Source organism: Halichoerus grypus, chromosome 12, assembly GCF_964656455.1.
Source record: "Halichoerus grypus chromosome 12, mHalGry1.hap1.1, whole genome shotgun sequence".
NCBI lineage: Eukaryota > Metazoa > Chordata > Mammalia > Carnivora > Phocidae > Halichoerus > Halichoerus grypus.
In genome coordinates this window covers 27,749,445-27,774,797 of record NC_135723.1, presented here as the reverse complement: position 1 = coordinate 27,774,797, position 25,353 = coordinate 27,749,445, and the positions used below count along the sequence as shown (strand labels likewise).

Below are 25,353 nucleotides of genomic sequence, written 5' to 3'. Positions count from 1 at the left end.
AATGGACAGAAAAATCCAGGCAGAAAACAATAGCCTTCCTGTGTCACCTGTAATGACCACTTCAAAAACATGATTAAAAAAAAAAAGAGCCTTTTCACAGTAGCAGCACAAAGTCTAAGATTCCAAGAAATAACTAATATCTAAGAAAATACTCAGAGCACTTTATGAGAAAAATGTAAAATACTGTTGAAGTTCATAAAAGAAGACATGAATGAATAGGCATAGAGAGCATGATGTAAAAATTAATATCATAAATATTGCATTTGTTCCCAAATTAATAGGTAAATACCAGGAAAGTTCAATTAAGTAACAAAAGCTTACTATGGGATTTTGAGAGCTGATCCTAAAATCCATATAAAAAAACTAAGGGCCAAAAAATTTTTTAATAAAGTAGGAAGATACTCACAAAGTAGGAAGATTACTCACAAAGTTACAGTACATAAAATGCTGTGATATAGACGAAGTATAATCTAGTAGACCAATGAAACCAAACAGATGGCCCAGAAAATGTCCTTGTGTATATGGAAACTTTATTTACTACAAAAATCGCACCACAGATAAATAATTCAGAGAAAATTGGCTGCCAGCATGAAAAAAAATTACTACTATCTCATACTGTAAAAAGCAATAAATAGGTAACTGTGGATGGTTTAAGTATCTAAAATGAAAAGTAATACTTTCAAACTTTCAGAAGTAGATAGGGACTGTCTTCCTAATTAATGACAAAATACAAAAGAGCTGTTAAAACATAAAACCAAAACCATAGTGTAAAAGGCTAATGAATTTGACTTATTATAATTAAAATGAACTTTTGTTCAAGAAAGGACACCATAAACAAAACAAAACAATAAAACAGCAGATATTTGCCGTGCATATAAAGCAAGTAGATCAGGATCCAGTATGCATGTGTGTATACACGCATATATTGTTTATCTAAAACTCATTAAGAAAACCCAAAATTTGCAGAAATGTGACAAAATGGAATTATATACTGCTGATAGAAGAGTAGTACATAAAATGTTTGTGTAAATATTTTAGAGGCCAATTTGACAATAACAACCAAATTTGTATACTGTTTAAACCTATGATTCCAATATATCTGAAATATTCTACTATATCCAAACAAACTCTTTTATCTATGTGTAAAGAGTTTCATATAAATGTTCATTTTAGCTTTGTTTATAATAATGTAGAATTGGAAAACTATATTCATGACACAATGGTAGATAAATAAGTTTTATATATTCATTAATGTTATAATAAAAGTAATTATATAGATGAAGAAAAATCACTTGAGTTACTATATACACCTATTTTTGATAATTCCTAGCAAATTAGGAAAGGTAGAGTCTTTCCTGAATTTTGTAAAGATTATATATGTGTATGTTTTTAAATCATTTTACTAATAGGAGTAATTTTGGTGCATATTTGTTTTTTGTTTTTTGTGGTTTTTTTTGAGAGAGAGAGAGAGAGCAAGCACATGCACAAGAGGGGGGCAGGGGCAAAGGGAAAGAGAGAATCTCAAGAAGATTCCTTGCTGAGTGCAGAGCTGGACACAGGGCTTGATCTCAAGACCCTGAGATCATGACCTGAGCTGAAATCAAAAGTCAGAAACTTAACTGACTGAGCCACCCAGGTCCCCCTTGGTGCATGTTTTTTAAGATCAGACTCAAAGGGGCGCCTGGGTGGCTCAGTTGGTTGAGCGACTGCCTTCGGCTCAGGTCATGATCCTGGAGTCCCGGGATCGAGTCCCGCATCGGGCTCCCTGCTCGGCGGGGAGTCTGCTTCTCCTTCTGACCCTCCCCCCTCTCATGCTCTCTCTCTATCTCATTCTCTCTCTCAAATAAATAAATAAATAAATAAAATCTTTAAAAAAAAAAAAAAAAAAAAGACCAGACTCAAAGGATGTCCAGTACCATTACTAATATTTGACATAGCATTGGTCTTGACTCATGTGTAAGGGAAGAAGATAAAATAAGAGGTACAACAACTGAAAGGGGAAAAAACTTTATCCGCGGTCAATTTGAATACATATGTATGTAGAAAATCTGACAGAATCAACAGATTAATGTTAGAACTAACAAAAGATCACCGGTAAATAACCATAAATACACAACAACAATATCATTCATAATATCAAAATGTTCTTAATATCATATCTTGGAGTTAACTTAGAAAATAACTAAGATAGGGGTTCCTGGGTGGCTCAGTCAGTTAAGCATCTGCCTTCAGCTCAGGTCATGATCTCAGGGTCCTGGGATCAAGTCCCACATCGGGCTCCCTGCTCCGCCGGGAGTCTGCTTCTCCCTCTGCCCCTCACCCTGCTTGTGCTCTCTCTCTCTCTCACTCTTGCTCTCACCCTCTCTGTCAAATAAATAAATAAAATCTTTTAAAAATTTTTTTAAAATTTTTAAAAAATAAAATAGCTAAGATAGCTACAGAAAAATAAACAACTTGAAGACTCTATTAAAGGGCATAAAAAACCTCTGGATAAATGTAGAATCATTCCATGTTTCTTATTGAAACAACAATATAGAAATCTAATAGCATTTCAATGAAGTTACCAGCTGAGTATTTTTGAGGAACTCAATATACTTATTCTAACATTCATGTAAAATAACAGAGAACCTCCAACACCCAAGTCAACTTTGAAGAAGAGGAGCAAAGAACGGGTTGGCGTTCACTAGTGTTACTCACTGATTACCTCCATTCCTCTGACCCCCAGACCTTTTGGCTCCCTTGTGGCACAGTGGGTACTTTGACTCGCTCTAGCCCATGAGTGGCAGTTGGATATGATGTACGCCATTCCTGGATCAAGCATTTAATCACCAGTGGGAGACTTGAGGAGTTCTCTTCTCTTTCAGGCATGACAATCAGCAAAGAGGGAGACTGCTGACTGTCCAGGCAGCCTAAGACATTGTGACTTTTAGTTTTAAATCACTGCTATTTTGGTGATGTTTGTTACTGAACAGAATCTAATCTATCCTGACTGACACAAGGGTGAAGTTATCCTGCCAGGTATTCGGACACAATGATAAAAACAGTTTGGTATTTGTGCAAGATAAAGGGAACAGTGGCCTAGAATACAAAGCATAGACATAGGCTCAGGAATATATGTGAACAAATCAATAGGTCTGTTTCATGGATAGACCATTTCTCCTTATAAAAAGAAAATAAACGCAAACCCTGGATTATGGTCTAACTTAATCTGCAATCACTGACGTGCCATGAGGCCCTAGAGGGAAGCAGTTGACACATTCAAATGGAGTAGTTAAAAGAGTTTAATGAAAAGACCGTGTACAAAGTGGGGAAGGTTAAGGGAACCACCAAGGCAAGGTGAAACAGTGAAGGACTGGCCACAAGAAAAAGCCACTCCTACCCCCGAGCCGAAGGAGGTGTGAGGAGGGAGGCTGTCTCCAGAACCCAGCAAGAGCGACTGCCATGATACAAGAGATTCTGGGCAGGAGCCCTAGCCTTGGTAGCAAGGCACCAGTCTCTGCCGAACAAGAGCACAGACAAGGATGGGTCAAAGGCAATAAATAACTCAGCCTCTATCCTCCAACCTTCACACTGCCTGCTGACTCCTCATTGCTAAAACCCCAGGGGAAGCGTAGGATGAGGAAATCCAGGTGACATGGCTCAAGGTTCTTCTCAGGGCAAAGCGGGGTAAGACTAACAAAGAGGGGAGAGACGTAAAAGAAAATCTAGCAAAAGTGGGTTGAGAATAAATAGTCGAGGTGGAATTCTAGTTCGTTCTTTTAGCTTGCATGGCAGTTAAGGACAAAGGAGAGAAAGTGATAGCTGGGAAAAAAATAGGATCAAGGAAGGCTTTTATAGGATCTTCCTATATGCTGCATTAGTAGAAAGTGAAAAACTGAAGAGCCAGTGAAAACCGAAAGGAGAATCAAAATGACTCTATGTTAAGGGGGTTAGGATTGATTCAAGAACAGAGAGAGAGAGATGACATAAATAACTTGATGGGCCAACCTAAACTTTTGATTCCCATCATCTATTGGCCCTCCTTTAACATCTCAGGGGCTATTCACAGGTTTATTCAGAGGTTACTTGGCGTCCTGGGCACCTTCCACTCCTGGGAGAAGCCAGAAGTTGTACTATGGTTAATTGGTAGTTTCGCTCTTACACAGACCAACAGGAGCTCCTGGCTTCCCTACCATTATGCAATTATCCGGTTTTACTTTCTAAATTCATTACACTTGGATGCTAATGTTTCTCTGTATTGGGAGAATATATATAGATCCACCACTACTCCTGGGTGGTTAATCTGCCTACTTTTAGATCAAAGGTCAAGTCAACTTGATCTCTTTGATCTACAACGTAGATGGGAGACTATCCAAGGCCTCGTAAACTCAGGAAGCCAGGCTCGTGTTCTTGACTTTGACCCTCCTCTGGAAAAGAACTTCACCAACCTCACTTGCTCAATCTACCAGCTCTCCTACTTCACTCCTCCTGGAATTTGTTTTCCTGAGGCTTTTGAGAGTAATTTCAAAACTCCAAACATTTTAAATGTGATGTCCATTTAAGTTTTCAGTTTTTCGTTTCTAGTAGCAAAAGTTCTTTTTTTTTGTCTTATACAAGATAATAGGAAGCTTTCAATTAAACATTTTAAAAAGGGCTTTGGTTATTTTCAGTCACAGTGACATGAACGCTAAGAAACATGTACCAAAAGGACCAAAAAAAAAAAAAAAATGCCAAAAACATTGAAGAAGATCAATCAGAAAAAAATCTATTTTTTCCTCCTAAAATTATGTTCTTTCTGGCTTTGTCTCAGAAAGAAAGGATTTCTTTATGTAACAGAACACAGAGAGAATGTGCAGGCTTGTCCTACTTTCATAGAACTCTTAAATCATATTAGGCCAGAATGCCTGCCTTATTGTAAAAAGTATCTCCTTGAATCTGGGTTATTTCAAATAAAGGACTTAGTGAAAGCTTACAGAACTCTTCTCCTGTGGAAAAAAAATTAATGAAAACATAACAAAATGCCTCCTACCTCAGCCCCCACTAAGCCCTGAGACATGAAAATGTATTAGGATGTCACTGCATAGCTTTGAATAATAGAGGCTTGGATATATACGTAAACAGGGAATGAAATTCATAAACTGACATAAAAGCATTTATTTTGGGTGAAACTATAGGAGAAAAGAAAATCCCAAAATATCTCAATTTGGTGGCCTCAGCTTAGGTTAGAGGGAAGAGCATGGGCTTTGAGACAGACCTGAAAAATCTCTTTCTTCAGATGTGTGTGGAAATGATACCTTGTAGGTTTATTGTAAAGATTAGAGATATTTTATAAATTCATTCATTAGGCATCTAATACAGACTAGATGTCTTTTCTATGGGCTAACAAGACAAGGGTGTAAATAAGGCACAGTCCTTGAAATCAAAGGCTATAGAGTGATGCATAAAGTGCCTGGAACACAACAGTTGTTCAGTAAATCGAATACATTGTTGTTGCCATTCAAGTAAATTGTAACTCCCTACATGTGATGTCAAAATTTTAGTTCGTAAATTAAGGCTTTGGATAGGAAATAAGCAAGCATTTATTCTCTCTCTTGATAGTTCCTTGTCTTTCCGAGACAGCTTCCCCATAAATCTTGAGTCCCCACAGTCCCCAGATCGCCCCCCTCATGTGTGCTCACAAGCATGCACATGAATTTGGCACACAATCATTATCACATCATGGATTATGACAGTTTGGGCTGTCTTGCTGGAAACAGCTAATCTAGCTATGTGACGTTTGTCAAATTCGTCAACCTAAAATTTACCGTCTCCTTTCTTGAAAGTGAAGTTAGTAATATTTCTGTTTCATGTTTGAGGGAAAATGAGATAACATGACACAAGTTTGCATTACATAATTGATATTCATCATAAGGTTATAATATTGTTCTCTTGATTACGGATTAGTGTATAGTTAAACTGTGAGTAGAAAATGGTATTTCTGGAGATACACTTGGTATGAAGACTCATCTTCTTTTCTTGAAAACCAAGTCCGTTGAATTTCACTGTGAAAAAAATTACATACTTTTATCTGATCACAAAGCATTTTACAAACCCTGTCTCAGAAATTCTCTAATTCTTTATTATAGTTTGTGTTAGTAGAAAGTGCTAGATCCAAGTATTTACAGTCATCTGTGAGATAGAGGAGGAAAAGTAGTCAGACAATAGAGCCAGCTACATGCTGTCTGTCATTTTTGCTGTCTGAGCAAGCTGATTAATTAAGAGTCAACTTCATGAGATCTTACAGTGATGGTAATAGGAATTGAGTTTAACACACTATAAAGTGAAATAAATTAGTACCATTTTTGCTTCCCCCTTTCAAACATTAAATTACCAGGATAAACCTTCAAAACCTGTGGTTCTTCACCCCTTCTATTTAACCCTACATATAATGAGGTAAGACGTAAGAACCTTTGCTCAGAAGACATGTTTCTGAAAATTAAGTTTAAAACATATCAATGGCGGGCGCCTGGGTGGCTCACTTGGTTAAGCAACTGCCTTCGGCTCAGGTCATGATCCTGGAGTCCCAGGATCGAGTCCCGCATCGGGCTCCCTGCTCAGCAGGGAGTCTGCTTCTCCCTCTCCCGCTCCCCCGTCTTGTGCTCTCTCTCTCTCTCTCTCACTCTCTCTCTCAAATAAATAAAGAAAATCTTTAAAAAAAATAAAAATAAAAATAAAGATAAAAAAATAAAACATATCAATGGCTTGGGAAACAACAATTAACCAGGAAGGAACATTCAATGCAAATAAGATTACCAGACCTGGTGAAAGAAAGATCTAGTAGCTTTCCCTGCTACTCCAGGACATAGTGTAAGGAAAAGAGAGTGCCAGTTACAGATAATTATTGAGTACTACAGTCACAAATTATTGAGTACCACCTTGAACTTTTGGAAGAGGGAGATATGATTTCAGCATGGAAGGTAAAATTATTATGGACTCTAGGGTGGGGTTAATATACCTGGATGGAAATTACAGAAAGAGGGTGGTGAATAGAACAAATTATAGTGAGCTTACTTCCTCTCTCTAACAAGCTCTGCAAAGTGGAAAAAGGACTCTCTTTTTTGGAAATTTCTATTTTAAAAGTATTGACTCATATGAATACCTTGAGATGTTTTGTTTTGTTACTTTACTCTCAATAAATTGAGCAATTGACCTACGGGTATAGATTTGTTTGCGAGGTGTAAACTGCCCATTTCTTCTAGAACTGATCCTGCATTGTATCATTGTTGAGACTTAAGAAGAATAAATGCTGTTGAGTAACTAGCATTTCGGGCATTTGTGCTAACAATATAGATAGATAGATAGAGATAGAGATATATATAACAATATATTTATTATGCTAGCATTTAAAAAATTCATTGTTTAGACTTGAAACTGATAGAATAGAAACAATTGAAAGGAAGAAAAATACAATTATACTATTTTGGGTATTAACAGGTATTAGGACATTAATAAGACTTTCTGTAATGTCTGGGTTTAGAAATCCTGAGTAAACAGAGAAAATTATTTAGAATAGAAGATGTTTAGTAAAGGGCCGGGACTAAATCATATTTAGATAATATCAGAAAATGTTCACAAATTTATTATCCTATAAAGCTGAAAGAGATATTATAAATAGTTCATAAGTAATCTTATTATATGTCATCACTTTACAATACGAAGAAATACAAAACAGAGATATTTAACGACTTGCCTGCCATCCAGATTTCCTGGTTTTGAAACTCCACCTTAATTCCACTTTAGACTTTGCTTAGATTTAGAATGAGTGATAGGAGCTAAGTAACAAATTTTGAGGTGATAGACTCTCAAGGCTAAATATACATCCTACCTAACACCAATTCAGACTTCATTTGCTGGTACCCATGACCTGCGGCATTGGTATGTAGTATTTATTAATGGAAATTTGCAAGGAAACCTATGTGTCAATGAGAATTTTATTCACTCTATGCTATTTTTTCCTTACACAAACTTTCCTTTTACAAAGTGCCCTTCTTTCCTTCTTTTCTTTTCCACATTTTATTCACTTTCAGTTAATTAAACAATGCCTCTAAAGAAACTTTTTGCCTAAAATGGTCTCCCATTGGCAAAAGCTGCTCAGATTGCAATAGATTTCTTAGAATTCTGAGAAAGAATAAACCTCGATTTATACTATGCGCAGCGAAGTATTGCAGATACTGATAATGTTTAAAAAAAGTTTTCTCAATCCATAGTCACTTCCAAAAATTATTTTGTATGTTTAGGTGGTTTCCATGTAGGATCTCATACAATTATTAATATTTCAGGAATTATTTATTGCCATTTTGTTGTTTAATGTACGTAAGCCACATAAGTGATGTGGACAATAACTTCTAGCTATGGTTTTATCAACCCACAGTATGGGGCGCCTGGCTGGCTCAGTTGGTAGAGCACGTGACTCTTGATCTCAGAGTCCTGAGTTCAAGCCCCATGTTGGATGTGGAGCATACTTAAAAGAAAAAATTTTTTAAAAATGCTTGTCATGTCAAAGTGAGATGGGCAAATAATAACCTTGAATCAACAACCCACAGTTGCTTGCTGTCTTCTCTGCTTGCTAAGGTCCTGAGCGTGGCCAAAATAAAATAGTAAAATGGCCCCTGAAAATCCCTTCATTCCAATAACATTTAAAAAAATATGTATGTATTATGTGTTTAATCTATCTTGTGCTTAGTATCTTCAATGAAATGTTTATTTAAGCACATCATTCTCTTCCAAATACTTTCCTTCAAGACGTCAGGGCAGCCTCTTTTCTAACTTCTAGAGCTAGCTAACATCATTTTAATGTTTTTCCTTGAATACTCTTAGGATTTCTTGTCAGAAATATGGTTGCTGGTTTTTTCAACTGAACTTTGCTCTTTATTTTGGTTTGTTTTTGAACTTTGCTCTTAATTTCAAAAGAAATCCAGCATTTGCAGCATTGTCTCCAAAAAACCCAAAACATTATTTTATTCATTTACTTGTTTGTTTATGTATTTGTTTAGAAGTATAGTTAACATAGTGTTATGTTAGTTTCAGGTGTACATTGCAATGATTCAACAATTCTACACATTACTCAGTGCTCATCACAATAAGCATAAAAATCATATAAGAAAATACAAGGTTTTCATGAGAGAATAGAGCTCTGGACTTAAAATCAGATCTAGATTAAAGTTCTGCCCGGACCCCTTAGCCATGTGGCAAGTTACTTAAAACACCTAAGCCGCTGTGTTCACACCTGTAAAATGCGGGTTATACTGAGCTTATTTCTTGTGAAAGAATTACTGTGTTCTGTTAATGGTCGTTTTCTTAAAATGCACTTCTCTAAAAATATAAATCAGATGGAATATAGATACAGCATGTATGTAAATGTGTGCATGTAGATATGACCCACACATGTTTTTCAAAAATATATATATACTTTTTTCTGAGGAAAAAAAAGTGAGAAGAGCACTGCATATCTTAATGGAGAATACAGCATCAGAGAGTGTGAAAGAAGAAAGCTGTGCAAGATAAAACTAAGTCAATTTGACAGTTACACTTAGTTGGAGCACTTTAGCTAAAGAGATGGAGGGACACAAACAATTTTAATAGAATTCAATTATTCATGGTCTTTGTCCAAAAATGATTATACTGTTTCTTTTTTAATTTAATGAAGGGGATATATCATGGTGAAAACAAAGGAATAGTTTAATTTCAATAAATATTTTACCCTATTCATTTATAAAAGATCTCCCTAAGTTTAAGAAGCAAAATTGAAAATATTAAGAGGTTGAACAATTATGATTTTCAATTTTAAATTTTATTAACTCCCTGCTTAAAGGAAATCAGCACATTTCCACTTACTTCCTCTTTGATTTCATCTTCAAGTTTTTTTTCTTCTCTCCTCCCTCCTTCCTTCTACCCTTCTCCCTCCATCCAACCTCCTTCCCTCCCTTCCTTCCTTTCTTTCTCTCGTTAGTATGTCCTCTATATCCTCTGCCACAGGCTTTTAAATATCATCGAAAAGCTACTTTTTTTCTACATCAGTGTACTCATTCAGGGGACTTATTTTTTCCCCTGGTTCCTTTAAAAATGTTTTCTATATTTCTGAAGTAGCTGTAATGGGGATATATCAGTATATCAACTTCTCAATATTTCCAGGAATACAGGATGCTCTTTTGATCCACAGATTTACCCTTCTGTTACTTCAGATAAATACCTTTATATTTTAAGTAGATGCGATTTTCTAATCTCTTGAATTTCCTTTTTTCTGAGCAATCAGTTATATTGGATCATATTTCTCAGTTTGACGTATCTATCACTGTTTTCTACCTTCTTTACTCTCTGTTTTCCTTTCTATAGTATCCTAAGCCTTTCTTCCCTCTATGTGAATAGTATTGATTTCAATCTTATTCAACTTTGTTCCATGGTGTTTCTAATTCATTAATAGTCTTAAAATGGGACTATCTGTATTTTAGCACTGTAATCCCATCTTTGTCATCTCATTTTTTAACTATGCTCTCAACATCCCTTCATCCCTTCCTTTTCCATTTTTCCCCCTTCTTTCTATTCTCAAATCGTGCTCATGTATCATATTGTAGGATAAATGTCTTCTCCAGAGTAGGATTGATTTTCGATCTGGAGCTGCTGCCCCCTTGTGGCGACAGTGGACGGGAGGTTTCTGTCGCGATCCCGCATCTGCTCCAGATGACAAAGGCATTCTGAACGTGTCAAAGGGCGAAGACATGATTGACAGTGATGACTCACAATTAACGTGATCTCAGCAGGCATGTCCCTTTCTTCCTTTAATAGAAACATTAAAGAGCAAGCTGGACCAATCTCCCAACAGGAGAAAATTATCAAGGGCTTCACAAGTACCATACTGTGAAGTGCGTGAATTTAACCTACCAAGAAAGAAGCACGCAACGTGATGATTTGAGAACTGTAATTAGCAAGCTTAATTCCACCTTTTTTCCCATATGAGAAGGTGGAAAACAACAACAAATATCACATGCTTAGCGTGTGGGGTTTTAAGGGCTGTAAAAGAGGAATATGACCTATAAAAGTGAATTTCTCCCAGAAAAAGATTTGTCCTGCTGTTTTATTCCTGCATGCTCATTACTGTCATCAGTTCTATCCACAGCTTCTATTGGCTCCGACTAGTGGGAGTGAATTTTCCTTGGCTCCCTCCTTACCTAGTTAGAAGCCTCTTTTTCCCTCCATCCCAGGTGCGGGTTTGAGAGATGGTGTTCTTTCCACTTCTGTATGGCTTTGGAGGAAAGACAGAGAACTGTTGCACATTTAGATTTGCTGGCCTGGTTGATGAGGTTTTGCTCCCCCTTTTGAAATTTGATTAAATGTTTTTTGGGTTTTTGTTTTGTTTTGTTTTGTTTTGTTTGCTAGCATTCACTCCACCAAGCCAAGATATGTCTTATTCCCAGGAGAAGATAATCTCTGCTTTGGGCTTTTCACTGACTTCATTTTAGAGCTTCAAGAAATGGGGAGCCTTGGACGTTTTTCCTGATTCTACTGAAACCCTCAGATCTTCTGAGTGATGAGCCAGGATTGCCAATCTCAAGTTGAGATTTTCCTCTCAGCATTACTTTAACTCTCATAGACTCTGACACGTGGTTCTTTTCATTATCGTTATTTTTCAGAACTCCTGTCTTTTCTCACTGTATGTCACCATTCACCCAAGAATTATTTAATTGAAGGCTTTTTGTGTGTGATCAATGTTTGTAATAGCTTCATTTTGTAGAACTTACTGATATCTTCTTTGCAACTCAGTATGTGATCAATTTTGGGAATGTGCCATATATAATTGAGAAAAAAGATATATTCTCTGTTATCAGGGTATGGTATTTAATAAATATACATGAGATCTGCTTTATTGATTATAATGTCTCAAAATTCTATGTCTTTGCTTCTTTTGGTCTACTTGGCCTGTCTTGCATTACAAGTGTTGTATAGAAGTCTTTTACTACTATTCTCATTCATCTCCTTACAACTCTTAACATCTCATGTTATAGTTTCAGTCTTATTTAAGTGGTACATACATCTTCATAATTGTTATATCTTCATTAGGATTTAGATATCCTTAGTTTGATCAAATGCCCCTTTTTGTCTTGTTTACTGCATTGTACCCTAAATTATATTGTCTGATAATAACAGTCCAACCCCTACTCTCTTCTGGTTTCCATCAACATGGCATGCTTATAATTGATGTATTTTTCACTATTTGAAGCAAAACTAAATTTTATCATAGACTTAAGCTTTGCTTTATGAGCCAGTCTTAAAGTCTTTCTAAAGATAGGCTAGCTAAACCTAATTATATTAACTGATATAGATAAGTTTGATTGCAACTCTACATTTTGTTTTGTAATTATTGTGTATATTTATTATATTTCTTTATCCATTTGGTGTCTTCGATTTGAAAAAAAATTCTGTAATTAAGAAAGATTTGTATCTTTGTTTTAATGATTTCCTTTTTATTTAGACTATTTATAATTCTTGTTCTTACTTCACCACTTACTATCTGGTTTGCTAATTTTAAATTGCATCCTTTGTTACCTACCTATTACCTATACAAAAATCAATAATCTCACTCTACTTTCCCCTTTCTCTCCCTTCTGCCTCCATCTATTTTTGGTTTTATTCTTAATACTGTCGTAATACATAACAAACGCTGTTCTCCCACCCACCTGTGTCCTCACTCCTGCTTTAGCCTTAGCTCTACAGTTAAGTACGTTAAATATTCACCATCAGTCCTTGTGCTGAAGTCTCTCTAGTTATCTCTTTGGTTTAATGAAATGCATCCCTGGTGTATTTCTCAGAGAATCAATTTTTGTATAGAATTCCTGAGTTTTTCTATGCTTAAAACTATAGGCTTCATACTTGAAAGACAGTTGAACTGTATATAAAATCCTTGGTTTGCATTTTATTTTCTTGAGTTTCTTGAGAGTAAAGCTCACATCTAACTGCTGTGAAGTATCTACAATTGTTGGTTGCTAAACTATTACGATGTAATTATATCCAGAAGATTTGTGTTTCAGTGTAGAGGACGGTTTCCTGTATTTTTGGACCTTAGTTATTGGTATTGATAGATATTTCTCTACATGTCTGGGTACATCCAGGCATAAAAAGTTAAATTAATTTAATCAAACACTTGATCCAGGAAAGAAATTCATCAAAATAACACATCCCCAAAATGTGACAAAATTCAATCAAAAGGATTAAATCACCACCATCTAATATATTTACGATTTTGCACATAATGCTTTTGTTACTTTAGTTTCCTCTCAAAGATTACTCAACTATCGTCTGTATTCTGTATTTTGTCTACGTGCATGCACGAAGTCAAAATTATTTTTTTAAATATACTAAGATATTGGGTGCCTGGGTGGCTCAGATGGTTAAGCGTCTGCCTTCGGCTCAGGTGATGATCCCAGGGTCCTGGGATCGAGTCCCGCATCAGGCTCCCTGCTAGGCGGGGAGCCTGCTTCTCCCTCTGCCTCTCTCTCTGTCTCTTATGAATAAATAAATAAAATCTTAAAAAAAATAAATATACTAAGATATTATTTACCTTTTCACTGTGTTGCCATTTGCATTGATAATGCAAAAGCAATGATGCAGTAAACTGCTGGGGACTTAGCACAAGGTAGGACAGTGACACCAAACTATATTAATAGTTACTGTATTTATTTTTTTAACTGCCACTCACTTATAAGGAAAATGTCAGTTTCATTTAAGACTGTCCTTAATGAGGAAGTTAAAATTATTGTTATTAAGCCTAGACCCTTAAGTACATGTCTTCCTAATGCTGTGTGATGAAATGGGAAATACACCTAAAGCATTTTGCTGCCTGCCAAATTAGTTGACTTGAGGAAACCTGTTTGTGTAATTTTTTTTTTGAGTTGCACGTTGAGCTAGCCTATTTAATAAGAAGTGTAATTTTTGCTAAAAAGAATAACTGATAAACAAATGCTCCTTATTCTCAACAATTAACAAAGTGAACTTGTCACTTTAAGAAAAACAAGTGACGCTAGTTGTCAGTGATGAAATCCGGCTTTTAAATAAAAATAGAACTTTGGAAAACTTGCCTTCCTGATCTTGGAGGCTTCTTAATTTCAAAGACCTTTTTGATGATATTGGTGGTGATATTAACACATGTGCTTTAAATATTTTATGAAATATGTCAACAAGACCTGCCTAACTCAGTGAACCAGTATTTTCCAAAATGAACAATATGCTGTTACCAAGTCGGGCATAGTTAAAAGATCCATTCAAAATGCAAGATAAAAAAAAAAAAAATGCAGGATAGACTGATATATTTTAAAGTAACAGTTCAAAAGTCCATTGATATGATTTCAGATTCCAGAAATTACCACTTGTCAAATTTTAATTATATAACATTATCTAAAGAGGATATTAAAATACTTCTCCCTTTTCCAATTATTTGTATGAGATTGGACTTTGTTCATACATTTCAACTAAAACAACAAAATGAATTGGATTTAATATAGAAACAGGTATGAGAATCCAGCTGTCCTTTATTAAGCAAAACATTAATGAAATTTGAAAAAATATGAAACAGCTTTCCTCACTATATATTTTTGTTCTGGAAAATATGGTTATTTTTCATTAAAATATTTATTTATAAGTATATTATTGTCATTTTAATGGAATCAATAAGTATTCTAGAATATCTAATTTTGTATTTTAATTAGAAATGTTAAATTTCTAATATTGATAGCTATAATACACACAATTGTTCTTTGAGGACCCTCCATTTTTTTTAAGAGTGTAAAGAAGTCTGAAACCAAGATGTCTGAGAACAAGTGATTTATATCCAAACTTAGAAACCTTCAATAGCTTCCTATTGTCCTAAATATAAAAACCAAATTCTTAACATGGTGCCAATTAACAATATGTCATAATCACATGAACATGTATTTAGTTCCTCAGCCCCATGATGTTCCCTCCTGTGAGCACACTGTTCCTTCTCTGTCGCATGTTCTTCATCCATTTCAACTAGTTAACTTCTCATCCTTCTGGTTTCAGCTTGAGCAATACTTCCGCAGGCTCTCTTGGAACCACGCTCTTGTATTTCATTACCTTTTCTCTTTTTCTAATTTTACATTTATTGATGAAAATAATTCGTTAAGGCTTTCTTCCCAATAGGTGGAGAAACCATAAAACTGATAAGCATGTGTGTTTGGCTCACCATTGTAACCATTCTTCCTAACAGAGTGCTTATCACAGTGTAGGGTGGGAAATAAAATACTTGTTGGTGATTGGAGAAGTGGATGCCTATATGAATTGACAGAGGAAAGGGTGAATCATTAAAGAACATGACCTAGCATGAATAGCTTCTTCAGTGATACAAAGATCCAAGATAAACACTTGAAAGAAATACACTGGATTCATTTCAGTCTCTCATGGTATTTTCCCTTGTGCAATTTCACTACTACATATTCTTGTTGGCTATTCTTTTATACAGGAAAAGAAAGGAAGTAGAAAGAACATATAACAACATTTAGTTGTGGTAGCAAATGTTCCTGCGCAAGCCTGGTAATGAGCAATTGTTAGCAAACAACTCTTGTATTTCACATGACTGATTTCCTATAGATTAAATTAAAATTATATTATTTTTATGGATACCTGTCTTCTTGTGGTCTCATCTGTTTCCTCTTTTGGCCTAATAATCTGCAGTTAAGTAATACTTATCAACTTGCATTTCTTCCATACCTCCCTTTTTACTAGCTTGTCGTTATATTAACACACTTTGTTGTAAGTGTGTAATTTATCAGTCTCCCCAAGAGATATTATACTCCTTAAGGGCTCGGACTATATTTTATTCATCTGTGTATCCACAGGATACAGTAAGGTGTTCAACCCTTGATAAGCAATAAACAAATGTAAGAATGAATTACTGAATTAAACATTTGATAGATGGCATTTCATATTCCTTAACATGTTTATTAAATTCTTCCAGTCAAAACTCAGGTAATGGGCGAAATCAAGATTGCACTGAAGAAGGAAATGAAGACAGATGGTGAACAACTAATAGTTGAGATTCTCCAGTGCAGAAATATCACCTACAAATTTAAATCTCCCGATCACTTACCAGGTATCTAATTTTATGATAATGAGCAATGTCATACATCTAGGAATTCTGTAGGAATATGTCCTAAATAATCTGGAAAATGTAGAGTAAAATTTGGGCTGTACACCAAATACATCTGAAAAATGAAAAATAAGAATTAATTTCTCTTACATAGAAATAAGTTGATATTTTACTAGTTTTTAACTAAATTTTCTCAACACATAATCTTAGAGTACCGTATTTACCATACAACAGGAAAACTGAATTGCTAAGAAAATTGGTGTATCTTTTAATCACTTTATGTTGTCTGAAACAAGTCGAGCACAGCCTGCTAGCTTTGTGTAAAATATACAAGAGCTCTCAGTGTACAATTGTAATTCTTTCAACAGAAAATTGTATGAGTCATGGACACTTTACAAGCCAAATTCTTATTTTCAGATTTATATGTAAAAATATATGTGATGAACATCTCTACCCAGAAAAAGGTGATCAAGAAAAAAACAAGAGTATGCCGACATGATAGAGAGCCTTCATTCAATGAAACTTTTAGATTCAGCCTCAGTCCTGCTGGACATTCTCTTCAGGTAACTCTATATTATATTGCTACTATTTTAAAATTTTTGTTCATACAGGATTTGTTTTCCATTCAGTTATTTAACATGTGTATACCGATCATACGGTATGTGACATCTTACAAGTTAATTAATTCTTAGAGGTGTTTTCCAGTGGGCCTTTAGAATTCCACAGCCCACTCACTCATCCAATTAGCTACCAGGTCTTCTCACTTCTGACTACTCAGTTTATTTTATGCTCACTGGCGCTAATCCTCTTTGAGTCCTCATCTTTATTACTCAGATCATTTTAGCAGTACACGTGGCCTCCTTGCCATCAGTGTCTTGGCCTCTTAATTCATTCCATCACACTGCTGGTGGAGGTATCTTTTAAAAACACTGGCTAGGAGGGTGGGCGGATGGGTAAAATAGGTGAAGCGGATGGGAGTATACCTATTGTGATGAGCACTAAGCAATGTATAGAATTGCTGAATCATTATCTTGTACACCTGAAACTAATAGAACACTGCATGTTAAGTATACTTGAATTAAAAATAGGTAGGTCGATACATAACAACACTGACTAGCAGGTTCATTAAAGCCCTTCAGTGACTCACCGATATCCTGCCTCATTCATAGTCCTCTAAGGTGAGCTCTAATCATACTGATTTAATCTCATCTCCGTGTATACTTCCCAGCACACTCTATACTCCAGCCACACCACAGTCTTTTCAAATCAGGTTAAGCCTCCAATGTTTTGCTCCTATTTTTCTTCCCCTTCAATATCGTCTTCCTCATGTCTCTCCACCCATCCCACTGGTCCACAATCTTTCAATGTAAACTCAGCCCTTACCTGTCACTGCTTCCATAGCTTCCTCTTCTCTAGGGCAGGGCCTGGCTTGTATTGTTCTTTGTTCTACAGCCTCATACAATCCTGGTACATAGTGTGTCTTCAGTAGATGTAGGGACAAGGAATGAAAGAGGGAAAAGGAGGCAGGAGGAAAGAGATGAAAAAATATGGGAAGTGAGACCATGATATCAGCACTTAAGGGCCTACACTAAAGACAAATATAAGAATATTACCAAGCTAAAACTGTACTGAGAGTACTGACAGACATTAGAGTGGAAATTAAAAAAAAAAAAAAAAAAGCTAAAGGATGCCCTGCAATCTGTGTGAACAAATGTGTCATCCACAGAGATTAAGTAGTTAGAGAGGGGACAGCGAGGGAGAAAGATCACACATTTGTTTGAAATATGATACATTTGATAAGAAAGCAGGATCCAAGTGAAAATCTACAATACCATCTGAAAACCCAAAACCAGAGGCCAGAAGAGATAGTTATAACTAGAAATGTAGATTTTGAAGTCAGAAACCTAAAAGTAAGGTTTTAGCCAAGAAGGAAGATGAATTTTCTAAAGGAGATTCTGAAAAGAGAGAGAGCAAAAAAGAATTGTCAGGGATTCATGGTTAGCACCACTAATGCTCTCCACCTTTCTTTCAACTCCTCTCTAAAAGAAAAAAAAAAATGTCTTGAGTCTGAAATCCTATGGCATTTCAACTAACGTAAGTTCTACATATGACAAGAAATCACTTTGGAAGTACATACCATAGTAAAATCACCAGTAACTGAATGTTAAATAAAATTAATGTTGTGTTTTATCTGCCTCGTGAGCTCTTACTTATTTATTCAGCACTCAAATAATTTCGTATTTGAGTTAATATTTCATAAACTAGTAGAAAATGTACCTAGCAAAGTTCTTTTGAGAAACTTGCATTCATGTAAGCATAAACCTAGTCAGAATTAGCTGCTAATACATGTCATCTAAAATTCTCATATCCTCCAGGATGTGTCTTTTCCTTTGGGAAATGCTGGTGTGAATTAATTAATATTCTGCACATCTTTTGAGGACATCTTGAGGATTAGTTTTCTTATACGTATAGCTGCTACTTCCCCTCACCCTTTCTTGTCTGTGTTATTTCTTTGATGATCAAATGTCCTTTAAAAAAGGTTGAAAAATATATGCAAGTATATATAATTTTGGCTATTTTTTCTAGATTTTACTTTTCTCTAATGGAGGGAAGTTTATGAAAAAGACCTTGATTGGCGAAGCTTGTATCTGGCTTGACAAAGTGGATCTCAGAAAAAGAATAGTCAACTGGCACAAACTTTTGGTCAGTCCTACACAAACCCATTGAAGAAATGTGTCTGCTCAGGGTATAGAAACTGCTCTAAATAATTTCAAATCAAGACTAGAGTTGGATACTATTCTACAATGTTTTTAAAGGGGTAAACGTGAGAGGAGGAACACCAGGCAAACACATACTTAAAGCTTCGTGAATGTTTTGTTGTGGAACACAGAAAAAAACTCAAATGAAAAAGTTCATATATTGGAGACCAAAAAAAAAAAAAAAAGAGCTTTGAGTCCTTGGATTGCTTCAAGAAAAACAGCGAGAGCTATTTTGATTACTTAATGCACAAACCTTTGAGCAGAGTTGAACTATAGCTAAAGGCAGCTGCTCAAATGTTAATATGGTTCCTCATGCAAGACAAAGTTGATCATTTATGCAAGACAGCCTTGCTTGAAAGGAAAGAAGTGATGTAACAAATCTCAGTTTTCAGGAGTCTAAAGATCTTTCTTCTTCATCTTCTTCTCTCAGACGACTTACTGTTTTTAGATTGTGACATAGGATACAACTACAGAATGCGTTCAAGACTAGAAGTGAGGTGGTTGTGTTCAGAGGGAAAGGGTACTGGAGATGGAGAAATTACGGCTTTTAGGTTTTCTCTCTGTCTAGATGTGATAAGCGTGAGCATCGCCAACTTTGGAATTCATGTCCTACAAGCACATTTGTATAATATGAAATGATGTAGAGCGAAGATAATACTAAATGGAAATGGAATTACATTTATCTAGAAATAAAGCCATGATTGGCTCGCACTGAATGTTGCCCCACAAAAATATTGGACCCTTGGTTGAAAACATCAAAATTTCCTTAAGTGACCATTAAGCCAATACATTTTCAATGTACATACCAAAGAACATAGATTAAAATGGTATGTTCCAGGAAGCCTGATAAGTTGTTCTTTGTGGAATTGCAAATAAATGTTATTCCACATATTTCCTTTCTCTTGAGTGAGGTATTGAAAGAAAGAAAATTCTTCCTCTGGCAAACAAATTATATTAATCCTTGACATGGATTAATTCACTTGGTGTCATTTCCTGCTCTTCCATAATGCTTTTTTTGTCCTTAGCGCATTAACTGATTGTATAATGAAAACCCTGACACCAAACTCAAGTTCTTCCTAGTGCTCCATTTTTCTCTGTTAGTGACAATATTGCAGTGATCAAGGTCATCAATATTGAGAAAATAGGTGAAAAGTCAACATTATATTGAGATTATATGAACCTGAGCTATTTTATTAATACGGAATAAAAGGACCAATGTCCAAGTCATTGAAATGAAGCATCCTCTTCTCCATCGACCAACACTATAGACAAAGGCAGTAGAATGGAGTTGTAGGAAATGCACTCAGCTGGGATAAAAAGCTTGGCTTCTGTCTTGGTCCTGCCACTGACTAACTGGGTCACCTTGCACATGTCACTTAAAGTCACTTTCCCCCAGTTTCTTATTTGTAGGATAAAAATAATTACATATTCCTACCCTTCCTAATGGGATGTTGGGATGATCAAGCCAAGTGAACTGTGAGGAAAAAAAGAAAGCACATTTTCAGATATAGTTTTATACATAAAGTGAGGAATAATTACTATGCAGCTCTTTATTTCTCAAATTTTATATGCAAGAACATCCTCCATAACGACGGTAGACATTGACTTGGATAAGAGTAGTGTATTCACTCCAAAACTAATGGTTTTTCTTTAAAATACAAACTTGCATTGAACCTGAGAAAAGGTGAAGAATTAAGTCAAAATGATTTTCAAATTGGGTTATTATAAATGAAATGAATCATACCAATCTTATACTATTCGCATATCCTCTCCCAAAATAAATTGCGCCCCAGAGCATTCTGAGTTTAAAAGCTGCTTCTTCATTCAAAGATGAGGTTTTAGTGGGTTTTGAGAAATCACCTCCAAATATGTTGGTTGGATATGGAATTTTCTCACTTTTAAAGAAAACCATAATTTAAATTTCAGAGGAATTGATTAAATGTAAAACATTAAAAATAAAACAATTTCTAATAAATTCCAGGCTATATATCTTTATTACATTCGTAAAGAAATACACATGCACTCTTCCCCAATCCAAGGAGAAAGCAGTTCCTTTCCTTCCCTCTATTTTTTTACCTGTCCTCCCTGATAATGCAGCGTCCTTCACCACTGATACTGCTCTACAACAAGCATGAGGGAAGGGATTGCTGGAGACTTGATCCTGCTAGGATTTTATTTTTAGAGACATCTAGATCTGCTGATGGTTGCTATGGATATTTCCAGCAGAAGTGAGCACTTTAGGGAGCTTGTAATCATCACTCATCGTTGGGAAAGGAAAGGCTTCGGAAGATCTCTTTCTGAACAAAAAAGGTTCAGCTATTTGCCCTTCAAAGGAAACTCTAGCTCACCTTAGGCCCTCTTCTGCAACCACGTACATCCAGGGGTATGGATGAGAGGTTGTATGACCAGTAAGTTTGACTTTATTCCAGTTGCGATTTCTTTTAGAATAACACAAATGAGGTGCCACCAAAACAAAGATCATCCCTTGGTAGCTATTTGACCTGAAAGGGTAGGAGTCTCTCCATTCTAGGTGCCCCTTTGTTCCGAGGAACCAGTGATGATGGGGCCAGGTCAATCAAGAGAGCTAACGGTAGGGCTTCTTTTTTGTGCACCAGCATCCCCCTTCAGAGAGCATAAGATCCTGCCACAGTGTGCCAAGTTTGCAGCTGACCAAAATCCTAAGTTGTACGGGAATTATTCTATGCAACACTGGTCCTCGAACAAACGCATTTCTTCTGAATGATGTCGATTACCCTTCTTACAACAAAGTTGTTTCTTTTTTAATTGCAAATAGGGCTCTTGGTGTTTTTTACTTTTTTGTATATATCACAGCACATAATTTTCCACTTTTTCATTTCTTTTATTTTTTGGAAGCAGTTTTTTTCTTAATCTTACTGATGACAAAGTTTGTAATCTCTAAACAATATGCAATCAGTCCAATTCCAACACCTATATCTCGAAAAGCATCTTAATTTTCCCCACGACTTCATTGAGTCATCAGAAACTGGAGTTGCTTCTTGGTTCAAAATTTGGTCCTAAAGAAACTTCTAGCTGTAGAAGCAAAAGCACAGAGTGAATTTTTACGAAAGATGGGGATTTGTAGAATGGTCATTACAGACATAGGTAACAGTGTAAGCAAGAAGTTGGTGTTTCCCCCCGTTTTTACTTAAGATTAAGAAGATTTTTGGTGACTTGGAATTCTTTCTTTACCATTTCTGTTGAAAAGAACAGTATCCAAGACTAAGGAGCAGTGATTGTCTTTGTTCCTTAATGTGCCCATATTGTAACTAATCATACAAATAAATGCATATTTTCAGCATATCAGTGGAATTAGTTTTGTGGATCACACACATTAAAATAGTCATATTGTGGGAATATTATAGCTGGTAACCAGCTGATATTGATTCTTACTATAGGAATGGTCGTAACAATAGTGGTGATAGTGGTAGTGACACTAGATTGGTGGTCATGTGAAGTAAAATAAAATTCTATACTATATTGTGCCCAATTTATTAGAAATTATTTGATTGATGTTTCATTTCATTAAGATATCACAAAATGTTTATAGTATTTTTTTACTTTATTATTTAAATCATAACTAACAATATTTTTAAAAACTTATTTTCATTGCTATAATGTCTAATATTCCAAAAGCAGCCAACTACAGCTATATATATGTTTATAACTCTCCATGTGACAGAGTGAGTTTCCGTCTTTTTGAGCTTGACATGGAAGTGAAAGAAAGCTCAATGAATAATTATGAGCCGTCTCTTTAATAATTACTTGCCTTTGATGTAATACAAAAATGAATGAGTGAAACAGATATTCTCATTGACTAAGACACATTGATGTTTTCTGTATGTTCCATGTTGTCATAATTAAAGGTACCCATTAAGTCAAAGTCATTTAATCAAATGAGTCCTTCTCTGATATGTAGATCGAGAGCATTTTCTTAAATGATAACCCTGTACATAACTACTATACATTTGGTAAAACAGACAAAGTTGAAATATTAATTTCATTTGGCATTCAGCATGTGAATATGATTATCGTTTGATTGTGTCTGTATATTTGTTGGTGATGTGCTCAGGTGCTCCCACTACTGATTAATGTGTGTGCTAATATCCTAACAAAAACACATCTGATATTAATGGAAAAAAAAAATCTTGTCTGAAAAAATAAAAATCTAATAAAATTGTTTTCAAAATAAAAAATAAAGAACTTGGAGATATGTCTTGTTTCTAACTACATGTTGCATGCCGTGTTGGTGATTTGCTAATGTGTTCTTTTCTGTTCTACCCAAATCTCTCTGGAAAAATCTAATGAACAAGTACCAGTTCTTGGGCTAAAGGTTGTAGAAATTGAACTGAAATACATGAGAATTGTATTTAAAATGCTTGTAAATCTGTCTTGAGTTTTTCTCTATGTAAAAATATGTCTCGGTTTTGTGATTGTATGCAAGATGTATCTTGATAGCATATTCAGACTGTGCTGTATAAAAAGGCTGTTGCCTCAGCCTTCCCAATAAATATTGAAAATGTCAACTTTGACTTCTTGTGTTTACCAACTTGATAAGTCGATACTTTATTATAGAAATAGAATTTTTCATAACATCTTCTCTGAAAATTATATCATAAATACATTCATTCACCCAGTTTAAAAAATAAATTTTAAACCCAGCACAGAAAACAGAATTAAATAAATGTATAGCTTAATCCGTTATTATATGTCAGGCACTCTTGTCACCACCACCCAGGTCAAGAAATTAAACTTTGCCCGTCACCTCATAAGACCTCCATTTTACCCCTCCCTCTCACAACACCCTCTCAAACCCTAAATGCAACCACCATCCTGATATTTATGATAATTACTTCCTGAGTTATCACTGACATCTGCCTAGTAAACAAATACTCCCGTGGTTTTCCTGTTTTATTTTTAAAATGTTTTCTAAGCTTCTTTTAGTCTACATATTCTCCTGCCAACCCCTTCTTTTTCAGTGAATCTTACTTTTTGAAGAAACCTGGTCTTTCTACCAGATTGGATTTTTGCTGACTGCATACTCACAGTGTACTTAACAAGTTCCTCTGTCTCTGTATTGCCCTACAGGTCTTTTGCCCTACAGACCTGACCTGATTCATGTTCGAGGTCAAAGGCTGGCATTATATTCTTCCATTGGGAGGTATATAGTGTCTGGCTGTCTTTCATTTGTCCTGTTTACAGCCACTGGTGCTCAATGGCTAGTATAGATCAATTAATTAACTAAATGTTACAAAATGGTGATGTTCTATTCAGTCAATGAAGGAAAGTTAGGGTAAAGGCAGAAAAGGTTGGACAATTTTTCTTTACCTACCATTTTTCAAAATAAGAAATGGTTCCCTATCATCCTCCAAAGATGACCAATAAGCTTTTGTTTTTATTTTTATTATCATTGCTCTCAAGGATGAAAACAAATGTGGTATTTTTTTTTTTTACTTTTTTGTTTCAAGTTTTTATTTAAATTCTAGTTAACTAGTGTAATATTGGTTTCAGGAGAAGAATTTAGTGATTCAAAATTTTATATGTTTTAGGGCGCCTGGGTGGCTCAGTTGGTTAAGCGACTGCCTTCGGCTCAGGTCATGATCCCAGGGTCCTCGGATCGAGTCCCACATCGGGCTCCCGGCTCAGCGGGGAGCCTGCTTCTCCCTCTGACCCTCTCCTCTCTCATGCTGTTTCTCTCTCGCTCGCTTTCCAATAAATAAATAAATAAAAAATCTTTAAAAAAAAAAAAAATTTTATATGTTTTAATTCATTGAAACCATTATTCTTATTAATGCTCAAATTTACCTTTCTTAATGAGTCAGGGACATCTTTGAGTAAACTTATATGTTTCTTATATTCTTTGATAACATCTCTCTATGGCAAGAAAGTTATATATCATTTCCTTAACCTTAAAACAGTATAGGAGATTTATTTAACTTGAATTTTTATTTTTCTATTTATCTCTTTAAAAGTAACTAAATTTAGGAATGCATTGACACTGCTTGATCAACTTTTATCTGATATGTTATTGCTTCTTGGCCTTTTGGCTAAGATCAAGTGGAGTATCAAGTATATTATCTAATATGGCAAACTTTTAATAGCATTCTTAGGTAAAACATATCTTGGAACATTTTTTGAAGATAATGTCAGATCTAAAAGGTGGTAATTAGATGATGATTAATGATTTGACTATTGATTATCTAGGCTTTAAGAGCTGAAAAATCCCCGCATCTACGGTTTAAAGCTTTGATAGCATATTGAACCAAAATAGTTTTCTATCAAAACATAATAATAAAAGTATGATGGCAAAGTGTTGAAATTTTTACCTCCGTTTAAATGACAATTCCAAATAAATTAAAATTTTATTTTTAAAGTTTCATTTTTTATTTTATTTTATATATTTTTATTTTATTATTTGTAAAAATTAAGAATTATTTCCATGGATTACTCAATAAAAAATGA

At 35.1% G+C, this 25,353-nt stretch overlaps 1 protein-coding gene and 1 pseudogene across 3 annotated transcripts in view; both read left to right on the top strand.

Moving 5' to 3' along the window:
• PCLO (piccolo presynaptic cytomatrix protein) overlaps positions 1–18,975 on the top strand; it is a 391,345-nt gene extending 372,370 nt beyond the window's left edge. For all 3 annotated transcript variants that reach the window (XM_078060093.1, XM_078060092.1, XM_036107931.2), the window contains 3 exons: positions 15,983–16,117; positions 16,532–16,677; positions 18,701–18,975. In XM_078060093.1, coding sequence (XP_077916219.1) covers positions 15,983–16,117; positions 16,532–16,677; positions 18,701–18,841 — 422 coding nt within the window. In that variant the 3' untranslated portion in view covers positions 18,842–18,975. The remainder of the gene's footprint in view (positions 1–15,982; positions 16,118–16,531; positions 16,678–18,700) is intronic.
• Positions 18,976–24,918: 5,943 nt separating this feature from the next.
• Positions 24,919–25,012, top strand: LOC118545591 (U2 spliceosomal RNA; annotated as a pseudogene).
• Positions 25,013–25,353: the final 341 nt, after the last annotated feature.